The sequence below is a fragment of the Neodothiora populina genome (assembly GCF_041146345.1).
Source record: "Neodothiora populina strain CPC 39397 chromosome Unknown canker_contig_7, whole genome shotgun sequence".
Taxonomy (NCBI): Eukaryota; Fungi; Ascomycota; class Dothideomycetes; order Dothideales; family Dothioraceae; genus Neodothiora; species Neodothiora populina.
In genome coordinates this window covers 1,325,294-1,346,718 of record NW_027191415.1, presented here as the reverse complement: position 1 = coordinate 1,346,718, position 21,425 = coordinate 1,325,294, and the positions used below count along the sequence as shown (strand labels likewise).

The window sequence follows — 21,425 nt, the reverse complement described above, 5'->3', positions numbered from 1 at the left end:
GATTCATGATCTTCTTTCCAGGATGGCAACGACATGACATGACATGACATGAGATCATCATCATCATCATCATCATTGTAGCGTCTCCGACGCATGAAGGGTTACCGATGGATGACGGCCAGCAGACGCGCGAGGACGTCGAGGCAGAAATTTTAGACAATATGTAATAATCCTTTTTAGATTTCTATGTAAATTACTCGTATATGACAAAACATGCACCTATTCATGGAGGTTTCTGTGACATGTGATCCATTGCCGGAATTAGACAAGTGGTAGTGTCAGAGCGCCAAGTCAACGTGACCCTGTCCGTGCCTCACTTGCTCATAGCCTCGAGAAAACCCTCTCCATTAGCCTTTGTCTCAACAGCCTTGAAAACAGAACTCTTGTCAGCATCCAAGCCTTGCTCGGCGCGCGTGAACGCCTCCTCGCTACGATCCGTCAACGTCTTCAGGTCCTCATCACTGAGCAACTGCTGTCCGTCGGCCCCGCCCTGCACATCATAACTCTCCCCATCGTCTCTCGCCAACAATCTCTGCAATTCCTTGAAATCGGCTCCCGTGACGCCGTTTGCGCTGCCACTGCCTGAAGAAGACCCATTCATGTCTTTCCTGAACCTGCCCTTTTGGATGACGAGTTTCTCGAGCCGGCGCTTCGAGTCGGCTTTTTCGAGTAACATGCTTTCGACGGTTCCGCGGGTCGCGAAGCGATACACGATGACCGGTCTGGTCTGGCCGATTCTGTGGGCGCGGTCCTGGGCTTGCAGGTCCTGCTGTGGGTTCCAGTCGCTGTCGAACAAGAGGACGGTGTCCGCCGAGGCGAGGTTGATGCCCTGGCCGCCTGCACGTGTGCTCAGGAGGAAGACGTTGGTGTCGCTGTCTGGAGAGTTGAATGCGAGGATCTGCTCCTGGCGTTCTGATTGCGGGATCGAGCCGTCGATGCGGCAGCAGGGGTAGTCCTTCAACACTCGACAGTAGGTCTCGAGAAGGTCGAGCTGTGTCTTGAATTGTGAGAATATCAGGACTTTGTGGCCTTTTTCTAGGAGCTCTGGTAGTAAGCGGTCCAGAAGCATCATTTTGCCGCTCTCGGTGATTAGTGTTTGGTCGACGTCGCTCTCGTCCTCGGCGCTGAAGGGATAGTAGAAATTATGGGGCGAATTGCAGCACAGGCGAAGTTGGATGATGGGGTTTTGCAGTTTCTTGGTGCCTATCTGGCGTTTGGCCAAAGTCAGAGTGTGTGCTCGTTCTTGTTCTTCTAGCTCTTCGCTATCGGGCTCTTCGGCCGCAGTATCGGCGTCGGTGGGCGCTGGAGATGACAGCTGCTTGAAGTAGTCTCGATCCGACAACTCCTCGTAATTTTGGCCTTTCTTCGCACGACGAGAACGAGTGCTGTCGTTTGTGGCGGGCGTTGATGCCCGGCTCGTCTTTGCGCTTTTCATGGGGGTGGCAGACCCTTCGAGCGCTTTGCGCTTCAGACTCCTACTGCGTGCGCTTGTAGGCGTGGCTGTGGCGGTCATGGACTCGACGGCCTTGTTCTCAAGATACGCGCGGCTATTGCCGTCGAGGATCTCTTGGTAGAGCTCTTGTTGGGTCTGCGTTAAAGGAGCATAAAGAATGTATTCTCGCTTCTTCGGTAGACTGGTCTCCACGTCGGCTTTTACACGTCGTAGTAGAAAAGGCTTGAGAATCGCGTGCAAGGATGAGACCAGGCTCTTCTTTCGCTCCTCGGACAAGATCTGCTGATACCCGTTCCGTTCATTCAGTGCGGAAAAGTCGAACCACGACTCGAAGGACTCTAACTTGTCAAAGATCGTAGGCATAAGGAAGTGCAAGAGCGACCATAGCTCCGTGAGATTGTTTTGCAGCGGCGTTCCAGTAATGAGCAAGCGGTTGGCAGATTGATAGCTCTGCAACTCCCGAATCAGTCGACAGTTGAGGTTCTTGATGCGATGACCTTCGTCAATTATGATGAACTTCCAGCCATAATTGCCGAGAAATTTGCGATCGTTCATGCAAATCTCATATGAAGTACAAATGACCGGGAAGTCCTGGCTTCCAGGATTCTTGAACTTTTTACGACGGATCTCTTCCCGCTCAGGTTTTGAGCCATGATAGAGGACAACCGGGATCTTCGGAGTCCATCTCTTGAACTCGGCGACCCAATTGCTAGTGGTACTCAGAGGAGCGGCGATCAGGAAAGGTCCATATATGCCTCGCTCCCGTAGGAATGCCAAGAACGAGATGGTCTGCACCGTCTTACCCAGACCCATCTCGTCCGCCAGGATACCATTCAGCCCATTCTCGTACAAGGAAGTCAGCCATTCCAACCCTTCAAGCTGATAAGTACGCATCAGTCCGCCGCTGACAAGATCTGGCTGTTTTGCAGAGCGTAGATTTTGAACACCAATGTCTCCAGGTTTAATGCTGTCATCTGCTTCCTCTTTGAGAGCTTCATTAATGGATGCATTGCTAGCCTTCTCTTGTATGTCTTCCTTCTTGATATAATCGGATATCTTGCCAGTCTTTCGAGGAGTATTTTTAGCAGGCCTTCCACGTCCTCTCCTCCCTTTGTCAGGTTTGTTAGCATTTTCATCAACAACTCCCTCAGCTATGCTCTCAGTCCTGGCAGCAGCACGCGTGGCTCTCTTTTGTCCAGCCTCGGCAGCTTTTTCTGCTTTCTCTTCTCTTGCCGCGGCCCTCTTTTTGCCCCGTTCGTCTTTTGCTTCATCGGCCTCTTCCTGCTTCTGCATTTGCTGCAACATGATAGTGCTGTACAACTTGCTCTGACTCAATAGATATTCCAATGCTTTGAACTTTGTGCCAACAACTTCCTCGCCTCCTTCCATGTCTTTCTCGCGTTCTGACTCTAGTGCAGCCTCACGCTTCGATTCAAGTTTCGCGCGTGCAGCTGCCATATTGGCTTCCTCTGCCTCCATAGTCGCGGAAACCTCATTCCCATTCTGAGGCGTTTCAGAAGATGTTTCGTCTGCTGTTTCATTCACCTCAATTGGCGTTCTTGACTTTTTGGCAACCATGGTTGTTATCCAGTAATCTTTCTACTTGAGATCTTGAAGGCACAATTGGTTCGACAATCTACCAAGATGTACACAAATACTTGAACTAGTCAATCCTGTATTGATGTTTGTATTGTGATGTATTACAAATATTGCGTATGTTTGTTGTATTGGATTAATCTCTTTGTATTGCGATGTTGAATATACAAATATCAATGACGGCATCTCGTTTCCGCGTCGCGTACGCGATCCGACGCGTCGGATCTGCAAGATCTTGATCGGATCTGAACGTTATCTATAGTACTTGATCATGATAAACATTTGCACATCTGCCATGCAACAACGGATCTTTACATGATAGCCTCATCTGCATCGAAGTTTTCTGTCTGACACAAAAGCTCCGTTCTAGTGGTGAAAGATGACTTCGGCATGATGAACTCGGACGAACCTCTTTTTCCTTGGCCACACTGGTAGGTAACCCAATCACTCAGCCATCAGTTGCAAATACAGCTCATCTGGCTCCTCCTAGTCTTGTGGCTCCCCTCCCTCGAGCTGAATGTTGCACTAAGCTAGGCTGGGCATGAGAGGGTGTACGACGAAGTAAATTCCATCGGCGTCTTGCAAGCTCCTGCCCAGACGCAGTCGGATATTTCAGTACGCTGTGGTTCGACTTCGCCTGTCCCTGCCACATGAATGGCCTAGACGCCCCCTCCTGCTCGACGCAGCAGCAAATCTAGGTAATCTAGTACTCTGCACTACTATATTTGTATCAGGCGTCTTATTATGCGAATCAGCCTCGCTGCAAGTCATTGGGGTCATGGGAGTTGTCGCCCCGGTTCCAAACAGATGTTCGTATCCAATATGGTCTACCCGGAACCAGTCCCTCCGTATAAGGTGACATTCCATTATCCAGGTTCCTCTGGCCTCCCCCAAGCCTTCTAGAACCTTGCTTGTCTTATGGCCCTGCGAGTACGCCGATATACTCCTGTGGCCGAGCATGTCCTTCACCCTGCATGTTCCTATATGTCAGATCAACTTCTGAGGGGTGGCCTTACCTGGCACTTTCCAGCGGGTCCTGGTCTTTCTTCCTACCATCAATCAGACCAATCAAACGTAAGAGACTGGTGGTCTTATCTCACCAGATGGCAGTTTGTAGAAATCTCACAGCATCTGAGATGAATCTATGTCACCTACCTTGCAGCCTTACTACGATACTGTGATGAATCGCTAGCATCCCAGCTGCTGCTGCTCCTGCTGCTTCTTCTTGGTCTTCTTCCATGGACGCTTAAAAATAAAGAAAGTTCACCCAGCCTCGTGGCATACGCCGAGCTACTCACCAGGTAGGATAAGAAGGCACACAAGCACACCGTCCCAGCTTCGGACAGGACTCAAGATCAGCGTCAGACCAGGGTGATGACATATGAAAGGCCGAGGCTGACTTGGACATTGTCTCCCCAAGCAGCGAGTAGGACTATGGTAGGCTTGGTGGTGGGATTGGTGGTGGCATTAGGCGCGCCCGGCGTTCCCGCAACATCCATTTTTAGAAGAGTGTGACAATGTTGGCCTGACCTGATTCTCAAAGGGCTTCTTATCTGATCTACCTAGGCCCCATTCCACGCTGACCTGATTTGCCGACTTGAAGGCGTATGCACACCGTTCTTTGATATGGCAAAGGAGTGCTACGGAGTTGGTTTAGCTGAGCATCTACAGATCAGCTACTAGCTATTTAATGGTAAGCAATATCTCTTCCCAATGCTAAGGCCTCATGTCAGCCATCTTCCTTGGTCTCGAGATTCTTGAAGTATTGCCCTCTTAGCCAAGATGGTCGAGCAGAGCAGCACAGTTACTATTCGCGCGCTTGGCACGCCAGAGATCTTGGAGATGATCTTGTTTTGCCTTGGCTCTCGTCCTTCTGTCAAAGACTTGCTTCGGGTCCAGCTTGTCTGCAGCTATTGGCGAACCTTGATACAATCTTCTAACCGACTAAGACGGTTGTTATTTCTTGCACCTGATTTCCCACGGCGATACAAGATCTTTGAGCCGCAAGACAGACCGCGCAACAATCTCCTACTCAGGCATGTCTTACAAGGTCGTTACCCGACCATGTCTATGAACAAGGAGCCTCTTCAACGCAAGCAGTTAGCTCCTCGAGAAGTTACTGAGGTCGGCAAGCGTCCCACGAACACGTCGTCTTCTCAATCTGGCACAATCGACAAGGAAGACGCATTGCAGTGGGCATGGAACGTGGCCCTCTCATTTCCAGCAGCCACGCCGCCCAGACCGGCAGCCGTGAGTTTTGCCGAATCTGCAATTCTAGCGATGGAAGCCACGTTACAAAACGACATCCCATCTTGGACCGAGATGTACCTCACTCAGCCCCCGTGCACTGAGCTCTTCCTGACACGCGGATGTCAGCGCGATGTCACGCCCATATTGGTAAACCCTTCGGGAATCACGATGCTTCAGCTCGTGAAAGCGATCCATGGAGGCGAGGCCGCCTGGAACGAGGGGTGGCGAGGTGTAGACGGAGATTGGCACTTGGAGGGTGAGATTCGATATAGTTGCTTTTCTCAACCATCGTTTTGTGCATGAAATAGAAACACTTGACATTAGTCCAATGAATTATAAGAGGATCCTCCGGATCACTGCAGTAAGAAACACGAATACAGCACTGATCGGTAATTGTGTTCAGTCGCTGAACCAAATCCCCGCTCCCAAGTCCATGGTTACCTCTACCACGTGAATCCTGTTGTGTTACACTGCTTCTGAAGTCATCACAACTGGTGGATTGCTCCCTTCTGTTCCGAACAATGCATCGGGATTTGGGGGAAACTTGCATGCCGCATATGCGACACAAAGTGCTATGCATCTTTGGTCGACGCAATGACACGTTTTCATGTGGTCTCACAATGTCACGATGAGGAAAACGATCAAAACTTCACGCACGCCTTGGAGTCTCCACGACAATTTGATAGCCATGACCTCTCAGCCTACCGTGGTGATGATGAGGTTTTGTGGAAAGAAGCCGTCTGAAGATATACTTCACGAAGGATCGTAAGCGCGCGCTGATGATGGCACAAAGCGTGAGACGTGCCGACTTGTGTAACCATACTGCTACAGTGGCTTCGTGGCTTCCGTGGCTCCTGTTTCTGTTTCAGGCGCTGACACCGTGAAGAAACATGGGCTGTCGTGTAATCAAGCAGACATACACGGTGATCCTTCTTGAGCGTGCTCCTTACCGGGTTTGCTGCACATCAGCTTAAAATAGTAAGGATGAGCGTCGCGCGGCAGGCTGCGAGCGAGTGGTAACAAGGTCCCTCATCAGCACTACCGCTCAACAAGTTGAGGTTATGGCCTGAGCCTCCCAGCTGCGCACGATCGAGGCTAATCGGGCGGACACGACTCGTTATGGATGCTCTACTGTGTCAGAGGGTGGCTTATCCGTCTTCTGCATTCAGCTGCTGTAGAGAAACAGGGACACCCGCATTACTGTATGTGGGCGCAAGCATGGGCTGATGGGAGGGGCTTACGCTGCCGGAACTCAAAAAAGGGCTAAGCCTCGTGACAGCGCCGCAAAATGGAAAAACTAAGAACGCCGATTGGATAAATTACGCCGACTATGTACATAGTTCCCCGTACTCTACCTCAACGTCAACCTATCGCGTCATTTTGTCATCTTCAAGACCACGACACCCGACATGCGTCGATAGCGTGCTGTAATTATGCGGTTCTCAGCTCAGCTCTCAACGGTGATCGCGACTGGCCGTCACCACTGTCTTACTGCTGTGCAACTCTGGATCTCCACACGAAATAGGATGCGAGGACGACGCCCACGCAGCATTGACCTATCGCGAGATAATACCCTGCTCGCAATCCCGCCAATGGCCCATGTTGTTGCCCGACGTACTTGTTGGCTGTACCGGCGATTCCCAGACCCATGGAAATGGAGTAGTTCACCGTGGTAGAAACAAGGCTGGCGGCCATTCCTTGATGTTCCTTCGGCATGGCACTGCTCAGTAGTATGCTCCCTGCCGGGAAACTCCAATTCATGCCCCCTGGCATCACCAAGACGCTCCAAAATGTGAGTATCAGGTATGGTTGATCCACTGGCGCTATTGTGAGGAATATGGTACCGAGGAGAAAGCAAATCATAGCAAGTAGCATGATATACGCCACTCTCATCTTCTTCATCAGGAAACCAGTTGAAAGTGCGCAAATCGGCCCCAGTATCGCGACGGGAGAGATCTGCGAGGCGGCAGAAATGGCGGAGGCATGTCGGAACTTCATGGCAAAGGTGAAGAAGTAGTATAGCCAAATTCCGTGACTGCTCCAGCCAACAGCAATGCAAGCGAGCGCAAGGAGAGCTTCTTTCTGAAACCCCCTCATCGGTACGAGCGGGTGTTTCGCAGCGTGAAGCTCGTAGTATGCAAAGAATGCCAATAGAAGTATGCCAATACCAAGGGTGAATGGAACATATTGCTGCTCCCAACCAACAACGGGTGCTTGATTCCAGGAAAAGTTAATCAGGATCAATCCTGAAACTCCGCTTGCTGCCCCGACAAAGTCGAATTTGGTGGTTTCCGATTTTGGTCTGTCGGCTGGAATTATGAAGTATGAAGCAGCGAATATGAACACACTTGTGATCGCCAGAGCCCAGAAGCACCACGGCCACCCTTTTCGTAAAGTCAGAACACAGAACATTCGAATTTGCAAGAACTATACTCACATCCTAGTTGCGCGATAACAGAAGAAATAAGTGCTCCAAGTACAAATCCGGTAGGCCCACAACTGCCAAATAGTGAGAAGACGACACTCTTCTTCATACCAGGCGGAAATGTAGTGCCTATCAGAGCCATAGCATTTGGCACCGTCACGGCAGGTCCAAGGCCTTGGAACCCACGGGTGACCGACAGCATGATCGATCCTTTTCCAAGAGACGCTGTATAACTGAAGCCTGTGATCACAGAGAAAACTGCATACCAGGCCCATCCGCACATGAAAACGCGCTTATGTCCGTAGATGTCGCCAATGCGGCCAGCAGGGAGAATGAAGGTTCCCACAGCTAGACTGAACGCTGCGGTATACCAACTGATTTCGCCTTCATCCATGACTCCGAAGGTGTCCCCAATGATGAACATTGGTGCGACAGTCTGAGCAAGTCCGCCCAGGGCCAAAAGCTGAGCCATACAAACGTTGATGATGAAGAGCATCTCGTGGAGTCTTGACATCTGCGCTGTAGGAGATGGAGGGGCCTCGAGCTTGCCAGGATCTTCAGGTATCGTGCTCGCCATGACTGGTGTAATTGGTAGAGCTGACAGATGAGGGTTCGAGGCTGTCACGATAGAAGGCGTGCCCATACTTTTACGGTTGGAGCCATTCTTCTGCGGTAGAATTGTTGTACTACTAGATGCTGCGAGTTGATTGCGGTAGTACTCTTCGAATTCTCGTACATCTCTGCTTCCTCGAAGAGTATTGGTAGGCGAAAAGCTCCAAGCAGAGATTGTGGATCCTCGGGCAGAGGCTGATTGATCATACATTGCCCCGTCTTGGTTTGGATCACGGTTCAAGAATGAGTATGGTTCTTGCGCCATTTTTTGTAAATGCTTAGTTGAGGTCGATTAGAAGGTACTGGGATGTGAAGACCGAATGTTGCACTTCTTTTGAAATAGCCCGTCTTGAATCATCGTGTCACGTTTTGCCTCGCGAAGACTGTGGTACATCTTTAGGTATGTCCGACTGGTGTGAATGGGGACCCGAATATTGCTTCCTGCTTGCAGGAAACCTGTATAAGACGGAGGGAACAGGCACCGCGAGGCCGACTTCCACCATGATCATACTTTAGAGCGACAATAGGCATGACGGTATTGCTTAGATAAGGATGACTCCTATCATCGACCATCTGACCAAGGCTCATTCGTGGCTAAGCCAAAGCCGGTAGCATCTTCAGCTATTATCGCTCCAGCGTACCTAGTGTTCTCGACGCAAGCCCAGTTCGAGAATCACCTCAGAAGGTGGAGGTCAAGGCTGCAGCACCGGTGCAGACGGTGCGTTGTTAGCGATAGAGCACTACTCCTCCCGCGACTTGCGGATCTAGTACAGCCACAGCCGTTCTATTGCTGGACATGGTGTGGGAGCAGCGTGGGAGCATATGTGTTACATTCGTCAATGCTGCCTTCTAGCTGGTTGAACGGGCATGCTCAAGCCATAAGGTAGTTACTAGTCACGACCGCTTGGCAAGCTTGCATACATGCCACTAGCCATTGTGGCACCTTGGCCTTGGCAATATACTGTGAGGTAAAGTAGGTTGATGTGTTAACACTACTATACATCTCACAGTCGTATGCTGGGCGTCCCTCATGGCCACCACTCGCGCATGTGTTTCATACATTTGTGTTAGTGATGTAGTCAACCGCAACAACTTGTCAGTTTTCTTGTAGAAGGTATCCACCAACGAGATGTTGTACTGAGCCGATTTATCCAGGTTTGTTGTCTCATGTGTTTCTTTTTGTGTACGCTTATGGTCCACATCGCCATCCTACGACTCAGAATGTTTCAAGGCCATCCTTAGTGATCAGCGATTGGTCCCGTTGATATCTTTGTAAGATTGTCGATCTGATAAATTCCCCGACGCAGCTTGAACAGGCGAATGACTCTGCTCTATTCGCAGACCCCGCACATGCGGTGCAATGTTTGCATTGCACATCATGCCAGCATACATGTGTCTGAACCACAAACGAACCCAAAGTGAACCTCAACGCACTCGTGCGATAGTAGTCACTTGGTCCTGAGACCCAAGGATGGAGTACAACTCATTTACCCTTCAGATGGGTTTCGGTATCAACCCTTCGCCCAATAGGGATAGCAATCCACTCGATCCAATCTAGTACATTCAACCTTAACGCTGCAGGCTCTCTGACAACAGAATGTTGGTACCTCGTGACAAGGGTAGATCATCGGCACCTCGTCTCCCTTGATGATCGCCTGTGCAGCCTCGTCAAATTAGGCAAAGCAGTCTAATGGATATGGCTTCCCTGATGGTTTCATTTCCCGTCAGCCTCTATCCCGGACGAAATAGACCAGGATGCATACATCTCGCCATACAGTGCAAAGTACTAGGCTGAGGCCGCGGTGCGCTATTTCTGAGATTGCTCGTTGCGGCTCTCCTCCTGGGATCTAGTTATATGTACGACCTGCTGCCCATCTACGAAGGATGTTCTTGTACTCAAGCAGCTTCCCGACAACAAAAATTCTCCGAGTCAATCTGACTCACTCTCGCCAAGATGTCTGTCATGACTGCAATCATATTAGCCATTGTTGCTGTGGTCTCGGCTCTTCCCAATCATTCGTACAATGTCACAAGTCCAAGCAACAGCACAGGAAAGACTGTGACTTACGACTGGAGTATTGGATGGACGACTGCTGCCCCTGATGGATTCGAGAGGCCGGTGATTGGCATCAATGGCGAATGGCCATGTCCTACAATGCGAGTCGATTATGGTGATCGAGTCATTGTCCGCGTGACAAACAATCTTGGGAATCAATCTACATCGATTCACTGGCATGGTATCTTCCAGTACGGGAGCTCCGAGATGGACGGCACTGTAGGGACCTCTCAATGTCCTATAGCACCAGGCCAAACCATGGAATACGACTGGATCGTAAGTTCAACATGATAAACATCTCTTCTGTTCCTCTTACTAAATCTTCTCTAGGCAAATCAGACTGGTACTTACTGGTACCATTCGCATGACTCGGGTCAATATCCAGATGGCCTTTGGGGTCCATTGATCATTGACGATCCAAACCCTCCTTTCGAATATGACGAGGAGCTTATCATTACCCTTTCTGATTGGTACCATGAGCAAATGCCACATTTAATTGAATGTTCGTGCATATCCACTTGCTCTAGCCTCACCCCCCTCTCGTGCACCTCCTCTCTTGCTAGAAACATGTAGAAGGTTACTAACAAACAACTAGACTATCAATCTCATCAAGGAGAAGCCTACGATGGTACTCCCACTCCTGCTGTCGCGTTGTTCAACAGCGGGGTCAACGTAAGCGTTCTAGTGAAGCCGGATACCACGTATTTGGTCCGCATCATATGCCCAGCTGCTTTCTCCGGTGTTGGTTTCATCTTTGACCAGCATGAAACGACCACTGTCGAGCTTGATGGGCGTTACACTGTACCTGTCACAAGCAAAGATTTCGAGCGAGTGGCTGCTGGTCAAAGACAGGCTGTGCTGCTTAAAACCAAGAACGACACAAGCACCAATTATGCTTTCTGGGGCTCACTAGATGTCAATATGTTGTTCCTCGACAAGGGCACAATTCCGCCCCAAACTTACAATACCAATGTAACTGCCTGGCTTGTGTATAATGAGGACGCACCGCTCCCAGACCCTCCGGTTTTCGCCACTGTCAATAATGACCAATTCTATGAAGATCTGGATTATCAGCCTTTAGATGGCACCACTGTCTTTGAACCAGTTGATCGACAGCTGATATTAGACACAAGCGCGGCAAACATCAGCGGAATCTCTCGGTATGTTGAATCCTGACGTGCAGCTCAAATCCCATACTAATTCTACGTGATATACACAGCTATACCATCAATGGCGAGACCTATTTGGGTGCAGACGTACCATCGCTCTATACTGCCTTGACAGTTGGCGACAATTACTCTTCTGATCCAACCGTCTATGGAGAGACGAACCCATATGTTTTCAAATATGGCGAGATCATTGAGATAGTAGGTCTAAATACAAGTCGTGCTCACGCATATTTTCTGACCGTTTCCTCTAGGTCATCAACAACCAACATACAAATCTCCACCCGTGGCACATGCATGGCCATGAGTTTCAAGTGCTCGAGAGAACTAATCCAGACACTGGATCATTCCCTGGATACTACACAAACTACTCCAATACCCCTGTCTTCCGCGATACTATAATGCTGCAGCCAAACTCCTACGCCGTGATTCGCTTCAAGGCTGATAATCCAGGTGTTTGGCTTTTCCACTGCCATATAGAATTCCATGTCCCTGCTGGATTAACAGCAACGTTCATCGAAGCTCCAGAAATGATCGGTTCAGGTGGTGCCAGCATTCCTCAGAACCATATCGACATCTGCAAAGCTGTTCCTCAAGCTTACGAAGGTAACGCCGCGGGTAATACGGTCGACGCGTTGAACCTTACTGGTGCACCAGAGGCTGTGCCCCAGGATCAGTACGGGTAAGCAGTCCATGTCTACAACAATTACAGAAGACTTGTGCTAACTACCACCAAAGTTCGCTATACCCACCACCAAATGGTACTGTACAAATCAGTCGCAAGCGGTCGATACGGCATTAGGTGCGAGGCCCGGGACTCAGACACTTATACATTGATGGGAACATACTTCTACTTCATCTTCATGTTACCTGAAGCATTTAATCTTTCTTTGTTTCCTTGTCTCTTTCTGTTCATCCTCTTCTACTCGGCGGGCAAGACCGTCATTATTTCAACCATTCAAATTCAAATTTATCTGCAGCTGGATGCACCCATTTCGACGTCGGTTCTGGTGAAGGCTCGAAAGATGGAGTTTCCGAGTTCACACATCATCCAACAATTCTCCGTTCTGCCTCAACCTACATTACTATTGTGTATGAGTCACAGATGCGTTAGAAATATATCATGTTCGAGTAGCCTTACAAGGTCTCTCCCAAATCAATGATGCACATCTTGCCTCATTGGACGGAATAGCTGGACAGGGTTGCCCCTGAGATCTACGACGAGAGAATGAGCTCGTAAATGTCATTACATGTCTATGTCGTGAGACTACAACTGATCAATCACGACAATATTTGAGCATCACTTACTAACGAATCTTACCATGCTCAAGGCCAAGAAAGTCAAGAGGAAGATCTCTGGGATATCAGAGCAACGCCTGAGGTACAGGTATTGGCGAAAGATGACGTCATCCCTTTCTTTTCGAGAACAGGAGAAATATTTGCATCCTTGTCCACCGCGACGAGAGAGGAGTATCGAGCACAAGTAGCATAGAAAGCTATATCATCATGTCTGTCCCAACCTCTCACAGCGCCGCTATCCTTCCAAAGGCAAAAGGCACGCACGAAGTGCAAGCTCGACCCACACCCTCCCTAGGACCCGACGAGGTGCTCATCAGGATCATTGCCACAGCTATCAACCCAGTTGACTGGAAGATCCGTGACTATGCGTTCCTTCTCTCTGAATATCCCGCTGTACTAGGATCTGATGCAGCGGGAGAAGTTGTCTTGACCGGTACAGATGTCAAAAGTTTCACGAGCGGCGACCGCGTCTTTTTCCAAGGCATTCTCGGAAACTACGATTCTTCTACATTCCAGCAGTACTGCAAGATGCCCGCTTCTCTTCTTGGGAAAACACCCAAGAGCATCTCCGACGAACAAGCCGCTGGTGTCTGTCTTGCTACCTTGGCTGTCATAGTCGGCCTTTATGACAAGTCTGGCCAAGGATTGGCACCTCCCCCATGGGCAGAAGGCGGCGACCAAGTCGGAAAGGGAAAAGCTGCAATCATCATCGGAGGATCAAGTTCAGTTGGTCAATATGCTATCCAGTTCGCTCGACTCTCTGGTTTCGAGCGCATCATCACTAATAGCTCGGCCGCTCACGAGGAATACCTCAAGAGCTTAGGAGCTACCACAGTCCTAGACAGATCCAAGGCAACGCCTAAGGACTTCAAAGATGCTGCTGGCGGTTGTGAAGTCACTTACGTGCAAGATACGATCTCGTCAACTGACACGCAGACCCTGGCTGTCGAGATTCTTCGTCAATTCAACCGTGGCAATGTCATCACTGTCATGCCAGCTGTGGAGGAGGCAGTCAAGATGGGCAAAGACGAGGCCCATAGCTCGGTTCAGGTCAAACAGATCATGGGCTTCGGATCTAGTCCTGCTCTGCGGTATCTATCTGAACCGTTGATGAAGGCCCTTGGAGGAGAAGATGGTTGGCTTGCTACAGGAAAATTCACTCCAAACAGGACTGAGCTGACTGAGGGTGGACTATACGCATTGGAGAAAGCCTTGGAGAAGAACAAGAAAGGCGTCAGTGGTATCAAGGTTGTCATCAGACCCTTCGATGTTGAGCACCGTATGCTCTGAGAATCGTTGCTGCGCCCATGTTGACGATAATGATCGAATACGTTGTGAGACCAAGGCCGTCGAGAAGGTCTCTCCGGCGTGCTCCCATGTATATACAATACGCCTCGTAGTAATAATTCTCCGACCAACATATAGCCACTTTGATCAATACATACTGAGCATCATTAGGGTTTAACAATGATGACCATCTCCGTCATGATCAGCATGATGCGCTAAACTATAAAAGGCAGGTGTAGACACCGACTCCAGATCCTCAAATAATGTACAGTCAGTTAAGGTACGGTACCTTGCCGAGGTGAGTAGTAAACTGGACCTCATGTACTATACAATACCCTTGTCATTCAGGAATCCCCACGAATAACAATGGCAGCAAGTTACTGGTTGTTATAATAATCAACAAAGCACGATGGATCCATTGAGCTCCTCTTTCATCGCTCGCCGGGTCAACAGCACTACCTTTGTCATGATCGAAGATGATAGTTGGCATGAACGACCTCATATCTATGCTGTGCTCCATCCAGTTTTGCCAGTATTAATATTGTCTGACACTGGATGCGATTCGCCCAGAGAAAAAGGGTGTAAGTGATACATCTTAGTTTCTTCATGATGTCTTGTTCCCTTCTGCCCTTCCTGAGAACCTCATCCCGTGAACCGAGCTTTCAATTGCACCGAGCTCAACGGCTTCCTCTTGACTATTTCTCGATACTACCTGAGCCGTAGATAACGATTCTCAGTATCCGTAACTCGGCTTCGAGAATTCTTGGAGACAGTCGCCGTCACAGCAAATGACGATCAGCCCCTAAACCCTGGCCCGAACAGGAGAAGATACATTGTGCTCTGCACACATTGCCACTATGATCACATTGGCGGTATTGAGCGGTTCACTGCGCAGCACCAGACATGGATGTATGGCAGGCAAGCCCAATCCACTTCTCCATCTATCGTAGCTTCAGCCCATGGACAAGACTTCATCGAACACAATCTCCCTGAGCACTCTATCTGCAAGTACATGGGTATTCCGACTCCGCGGTACACGGTGTCTCATTGGGCTGGAGACTTTGAGCGATTGAGTTATCCTCTGAAACAACCTAGTTGCCAGCAAATAAGCAGTGACTACACCATGAACATGGAAGCCTCTCAATATCTGCCGCCTCGACAGACAACCGACTTCAATGATTATGGTACCGAAGTAAGTCATGGCCGTGATCAGGACCTTGGAATCACGATTATACAGACACCAGGCCACACTCCCGACGAGCTTGCGTGGTATGATCACAGCCAGCATCATCTATATGTAGGCGACAGTTTCTATGAAGAAGGCGAGGACGATATGCCTATTTACTTCCCCAAGGACGGAGATTGGACAGATTACACGGTGTCGATGCGCAAATTACTCGACTTTGTGCGCGAGGAAAATCGTCGCTGTGCGGAGATCGAGCAGGAGGATGCAGATGGGTGGGTCCCGGTTGCGAACAAGATGGTCAAGATTGCGTGTGGGCATACGACGACTTCAGTTGATGCCGAGACGGCTCTCGAGGATCTTCTTAAATTGTTCGAGGGTATCCTGGCGGGCCGAGTGCCTGTTGTGCGATCAGAGGAGAAGAGGGGTGAAGTTTATGACATGTGGAGGGAAGAAGGAGAGCATGTGAGGTTCTCGGTCAAGGCGCCAAGACGACTATGCGAAAATGCACGTAGGAAGATGCAGCTGGATGGTCAAGCGCTTGTGGCTACTAAAGAGTCAATGCCTGGGATATCTGGACTTTTCAATAGGCTCAGAGTCATGTCTGAGAATCTCGTACCCACCGCGTGATCTGATACCAGTACTGTTAACCGACAAACAGTGACATAAATTGCTATTGCTCCAGCAATTTTCACAGTCGATGCTACTACCCGGAAAGACCACACCGATGAATTTACACGACTACCACGGTATGGGACCATCCTTGTTCGAGAACGTCCCAAATTCACCATCATTGCCAAGCGTCGCGAGTCTGATCGCCTCAGTTGTGCCCTCCTCATCCAGACCCGCACGATCATCGTAGCTGCAAAAGTTCGTACGCTGCAGTCGCAAGTCCGTCAGCATCAAGAACCCAGACATCTACTTTAACAGCAGCACTCCTGAAAACCAATGGGTGATCAACTTACGTTGAGACCAGGACAACAAGCGTTCACTCTGTATTTGCCAGGAAGGGAGTTTTCTTGGTGCAGCATAAGCATGTTCAGCGCCGCCTTGGAGGCGTCATATTCAGGATCGTAATACTTGACCGTTGTGTAAGTCGCTGTCAAATCTGCTCTGCGGTCCAGGCTGCCAGATGCGGATGAATCACGAAGATACAAGGAGAAGATGCGGCGTGGAGCAATGGAAGAAAAGCTTCTTCCACATTGACAGGCCCAATGGTGTGGTGTTGGTCTCCGATCCTGTGCGAAGAGCGGCAGGGGGGTGGGTGGGGGGGGGGGGGAAGAGGGTTGGTTTCGGGATCATAGGGGACCAGGACTGCTGCATCTATTTATTTCTTCGGCCTATCAGTCAGTGACTCTTCGAAAGACCAGTATGGGCACAAAAGCAGAAAGAGATGTGCACATTATCAACACATCTAGGTGACCCCAATCCACTTCTACAGCATCTTCCGCCGCCAGTATAGAAGCCGAGTTTGTCACGTCTATCTCCAATGGCTCGGTCTGATTGCTTCCGAGCTCTGACGCAACTGCCTTCCCTTTCGACAGGTCACGATCACCAAGGTTACGGCTACCGAGTAGTAGGTACGTGATAGCTTGGATACTCGGGCGAAGCCAGTCTCTTCGCGATGGCCAATGCCTTGTTTCGCACCAGTGATGAGGACAATCTGCTCGGCGTCTTGAGAGGTCATGGCTATCTATCGCTTGGTCGTATTCACTTCAATTCAGCTTGCCGTAGTCTCTACATGTCCGATCAATGTCTTTATAGATACAGTATGATCCTGTTTACGGCTTGCCCCTCACCGGATAATTACTGATGACAATCCATATAACTCTTATATTTTATGGTGGTGATAAGCTATTAGATCTCCGCAAAGTCCCTTATTGCCGTTGTATGCGGTTGCAGGATGGACAGACCCACAAGGCAACTTATCTTGCTCTGTGAAACCTTCACGTTTTCTGCTCGTCAATTCTCGCAGAACATTTGGAAATGTAGACACTTGAGCTATAGGGCGACAGCCTCTCGATAGGTATGCTGCAACACACCCTGAAGAACAATGTGGATGCGCATGCTTTCAAGTAAGCTGTGTAACAGCTCGTGGGACATCAACATGGTGTTTCGAGGGCTTTTCTTGTCGCGAAACAGGTGCCCAATCCATATTGTGTCCTGCTCTTTCCTGTATGCTCTTGAAAGTCCAGCTTCGAGGCAGGAACCTTATCGGCAGCCCTAAGAGCCTAGACGGAAGTTCTGCGCAAGTAAGGTTCGCTAAGCGGGTCGCCAACGGTCCCATTTGTATTGGGTCATTGCTTCTGAACAACGTAACGTTCACGATGGAATAGTACAGGTAGTGAAAACCTGCAACAAAATTCATTCACGCGCCGCGAAAGGTGTCCTTGATTTGTGATCGCTTTCACGCGAAATATGAGAGCAGAGCTGCCCTGCACAGGACAAGAGGATTGTCGTCGACATTTGAACCGAAATCGCGAAGCCTGCCTTATAGGCGTATCTATTCAAGGAAGTCTACGCAAGCGCCGTCTGGTGGTCCTCAAGTCTCGGAAAAGATGTGTCGAAGGGGCGTGGAATTTGTCTTCTTCTTGACAGGGGGCATTTCGCAATTACTCAGTGCGACCTTGAAGCGAGAAAGAGGCAACTAACAAATACGTGGCTGGAAACACCAAGTGAACTACTTGTACAGGCATAACCGTTGCACGCACGTGGATCGAGGTAGTCTCGAATGCTGCCAATTGGGGACGCACTATAGGCCGGAATGTCTCACCGTTCCGCTCGCCGAACCTGACCATAATCTGCCGCCATCGATAGCGGTAGGTAGCTCGATGGGATGGAATCGTTTATGGCGTGCGTGCGTATGTGTGCGCGGGCTGTCAGCTTTCAGCTTCTGCTCCATCTCCCGTGTTTGCACCAAAATACCGTACCTCCGTACATACAAACAACAGTGCCTCGGCAACCCAGTCGGAAACGGCTTCGAGCTGGGCGGGATTGACTTGCGGCGACCTGCAGATCACAGGCGCCCAGTGTGGGCTGGAAGCTGCTGATGGTGCACATCCGGTTCGGTTGTACCCCGAGTTTTCAAACGGTACCTGGAGGTCTGTTGCGGGTCAATGGCCTACGCCCGCTTAAATCACAACACTACGTGCACTAAGGAAAAAACAATTATTGACATTCCAGAGCAGAATGGGAAGCAGGACAGAAGCGCTTTTTTCCCTCTTCGATTTTCAGTCTTCCTCTGTAGAATGTCCAGAGCGCAAACAATAGGGTTACAAGGGGCGACGTGGCACTTGCAGATTCATCGTAGATTTCGCACGGGGGCGACTTGCGCCACAGCTTCACCGAGATTACCTAGTGCACAAGTTGGAAGTGATGAGCGTGCGACGGGGACGGCGGTAAAAGATGAAACCAGAAGAGCATAGACAGTGCCAAACCACATCCCGTATGGTAGCGGGCCACTAAAGTGGGTACGGCATCAGGCATGTTTCCATTTTTGGGAGCTGACGATAATAAACTCGCAACAGGACAGAGCTCGAGGCATGTAGACGTACGGGAATGCCCTTCAAACCACAAGTGGCCAACTATGGGCACGAAAAGCGGTTGAGAGTCAAGAAAGTAACGACTGGATTCGAAACAGTGAACCAGATGGGTGCATGTGAGATGATGTACTGTAGATAGCTTTTTGCGGACATGGCCAAACCCAGGCGAACCTAGTCCACTCAACTAGAAAGATCATTCTCCCAACGGCGAGTCAAAGCGCGGGGCAAGCATGGAGGCTTGGCGTCCGCAGTGCCTCCAGATTCGAGCTCAATAAATATCTCGTCTCCCAGCGAAACGTGGAGCACCCTGACCGATCTACTTTAACACATCTCCTTTCCTTTCTCTTTCTTCTCTACACTCTGTCACACTCCCCCTCGGTAGTTTAATTGAGTTTTTGCTTGTAAGTTCTATTCTGTCTGCATCTCGGCGATTCCATCGTCGGGAGAGCCATCTCGAGCAGGCTTTCTAGCTGTTTCCGATACGACCCAGCGACTGACACGAGACAGCACAGAAAAGATGTCCGGCATGGCCTCTAAGATCCAGGAGGCTCTTCCTACTCACCTCAAGCCCAGCACTGCTGAGTTTGAGAAGAGACACCATGGCAAGACCCAATCCCATGTTGTAAGTGCTTACTCCGATCTTATCTGCTTTCTATTGCGCCGCAAAAGCTCTTTAAACTAGCCTTATGCCTCTTGCAATTCGCTGCAGCCAGGTAGAGTGTGAAACAGCGAGCTTGACTGAGCTGCTGATCAGCTTGTGAGGGATTCTTTGTGATACGGGGCCATCTCAATGGAGCTGGTCAAAGACGAACAGACCTCATATTTCCAAGCTGCATGCTTGTCTTGAGGTCAACCAGTTGACTAGCCCATCATCTGTTCTGGCCTCTCCCGAGAATGATATTCTTCAACTCGCTCAGCTTGCTCAGCTCACTCTAGGAAATGGTAGAGCGTGGCTGGCTTGCTGGTCATTCGCGGTGCATTGCTTGATGCCTCTAAAGTCCGCTCTGAGCAATCTCGGTGTCTCAGTGATCCTCGGAAAATCGGCTAACAGGAGTCTTTTCTCTATTTGTACAGGCCTTTGAGAACACCTCCACCTCTGTTGCTGCCTCTCAGATGCGCAACGCCCTTAATAAGCTCGTCGACAGCTGCACCGACAGCAAGGAGAAGCAGCGTTTCGAGACCGAGATGGACAACTTCTTCGCTCTCTTCCGCAGATACCTGAACGACAAGGCCAAGGGCAACGAGATCGAGTGGTCTCGAATTGCTCCTCCCAAGCCTGAGCAGGTTGTCGCTTACGACGACCTGCCAAAGGACGAGTCTGTTGACTTCCTCAACAAGCTCGCCGTGCTCAAGCTCAACGGTGGCCTCGGTACCTCGATGGGTTGCGTTGGTCCCAAGTCGGTCATTGAGGTCCGTGACGGCATGTCCTTCCTCGATCTTTCCGTCAGGCAGATTGAGTACCTCAACCGCACTTACGGCGTCAACGTTCCTTTCGTGCTCATGAACTCGTTCAACACCGATGCCGACACTGCCAACATCATCAAGAAGTACGAGGGACACAACATTGACATTATGACCTTCAACCAATCCAGATATCCCCGCGTCCTCAAGGACTCTCTGCTTCCTGCACCAAAGTCCCACGACTCGCAGCTCTCTGACTGGTACCCCCCGGTCACGGTGACGTTTTCGAGTCTCTCTACAACTCTGGCATCCTCGACAAGCTTATCGAGCGTGGTGTCGAGATCGTTTTCCTGTCCAACGCTGACAATCTCGGTGCTGTCGTCGATCTCAAGATTCTCCAGCACATGGTCGACACCAAGGCCGAGTACATCATGGAGTTGACCGACAAGACCAAGGCCGATGTCAAGGGTGGCACTATCATTGACTACGAGGGACAGGCCCGCCTTCTCGAAATCGCCCAGGTGCCCAAGGAGCACGTCAACGAGTTCAAGTCCATCAAGAAGTTCAAGTACTTCAACACCAACAACATCTGGATGAACCTCCACGCCGTCAAGCGCATTGTCGAGAACAACGAGCTCGCCATGGAGATCATCCCCAACGGCAAGTCCATCCCTGCTGACAAGAAGGGCGAGGCCGACATCAGCATCGTCCAGCTCGAGACTGCCGTCGGTGCCGCCATCCGTCACTTCCACAACGCACACGGTGTCAACGTTCCCCGTCGTCGTTTCCTCCCCGTCAAGACCTGCTCCGATCTTATGCTCGTCAAGTCAGACCTCTACACCCTCAAGCACGGCCAGCTGATGATCGACCCCGGCCGTTTCGGACCTGCTCCTCTGATCAAGCTCGGTGGCGACTTCAAGAAGGTTTCCAGCTTCCAGTCCCGCATTCCTTCGATCCCCAAGATCCTCGAGCTTGACCACTTGACCATCACCGGTCCCGTCAACCTCGGCCGTGGTGTTACCCTCAAGGGTACGGTCATCATTGTCGCCTCCGAAGGCAACACGATCGACATTCCCCCGGGTTCCATTCTGGAGAACGTTGTTGTTCAGGGCAGCCTGAGACTTCTCGAGCACTAAGCGAGTCGCGTCGCTGGAC

General features: G+C 50.2%; 6 protein-coding genes across 7 annotated transcripts; 3 read left to right on the top strand and 3 right to left on the bottom strand.

The window, feature by feature from the left end:
- Nucleotides 1-313: 313 nt before the first annotated feature.
- Nucleotides 314-3,031, bottom strand: AAFC00_006485 (uncharacterized protein; the record flags this gene model as incomplete). Its single annotated transcript, XM_069346447.1, has 1 exon — nt 314-3,031. One exon carries the CDS (start codon nt 3,029-3,031, stop codon nt 314-316), a length of 2,718 nt encoding a protein of 905 aa, XP_069197660.1.
- A 3,756-nt stretch (nt 3,032-6,787) lies between these two features.
- AAFC00_006484 (uncharacterized protein) lies at nt 6,788-8,238 on the bottom strand (the record flags this gene model as incomplete). Its single annotated transcript, XM_069346446.1, has 2 exons — nt 6,788-7,683; nt 7,737-8,238. 2 exons carry the CDS (start codon nt 8,236-8,238, stop codon nt 6,788-6,790), a joined length of 1,398 nt encoding a protein of 465 aa, XP_069197659.1.
- A 2,052-nt stretch (nt 8,239-10,290) lies between these two features.
- On the top strand, nt 10,291-12,360 carry AAFC00_006483 (uncharacterized protein; the record flags this gene model as incomplete). Of its 2 annotated transcripts, XM_069346444.1 has the most annotated exons (6): nt 10,291-10,668; nt 10,723-10,894; nt 10,988-11,552; nt 11,612-11,759; nt 11,813-12,240; nt 12,297-12,360. In XM_069346444.1, the coding sequence occupies 6 exons, from the start codon at nt 10,291-10,293 to the stop codon at nt 12,358-12,360; spliced, it is 1,755 nt and encodes a 584-aa protein (XP_069197657.1). The 2 variants fall into 2 exon arrangements, with proteins under 2 accessions (XP_069197657.1, XP_069197658.1); XM_069346445.1 differs by lacking the exon at nt 12,297-12,360 and having other exon boundaries at nt 11,813-12,244.
- A 704-nt stretch (nt 12,361-13,064) lies between these two features.
- On the top strand, nt 13,065-14,147 carry AAFC00_006482 (uncharacterized protein; the record flags this gene model as incomplete). Its single annotated transcript, XM_069346443.1, has 1 exon — nt 13,065-14,147. The coding sequence occupies one exon, from the start codon at nt 13,065-13,067 to the stop codon at nt 14,145-14,147; it is 1,083 nt and encodes a 360-aa protein (XP_069197656.1).
- A 1,921-nt stretch (nt 14,148-16,068) lies between these two features.
- Nucleotides 16,069-16,358, bottom strand: AAFC00_006481 (uncharacterized protein; the record flags this gene model as incomplete). Its single annotated transcript, XM_069348334.1, has 2 exons — nt 16,069-16,206; nt 16,293-16,358. The coding sequence occupies 2 exons, from the start codon at nt 16,356-16,358 to the stop codon at nt 16,069-16,071; spliced, it is 204 nt and encodes a 67-aa protein (XP_069197655.1).
- Nucleotides 16,359-19,386: 3,028 nt separating this feature from the next.
- Nucleotides 19,387-20,711, top strand: AAFC00_006480 (uncharacterized protein; the record flags this gene model as incomplete). Its single annotated transcript, XM_069348423.1, has 2 exons — nt 19,387-19,491; nt 19,944-20,711. 2 exons carry the CDS (start codon nt 19,387-19,389, stop codon nt 20,709-20,711), a joined length of 873 nt encoding a protein of 290 aa, XP_069197654.1.
- Between the last annotated feature and the right edge of the window lie 714 nt (nt 20,712-21,425).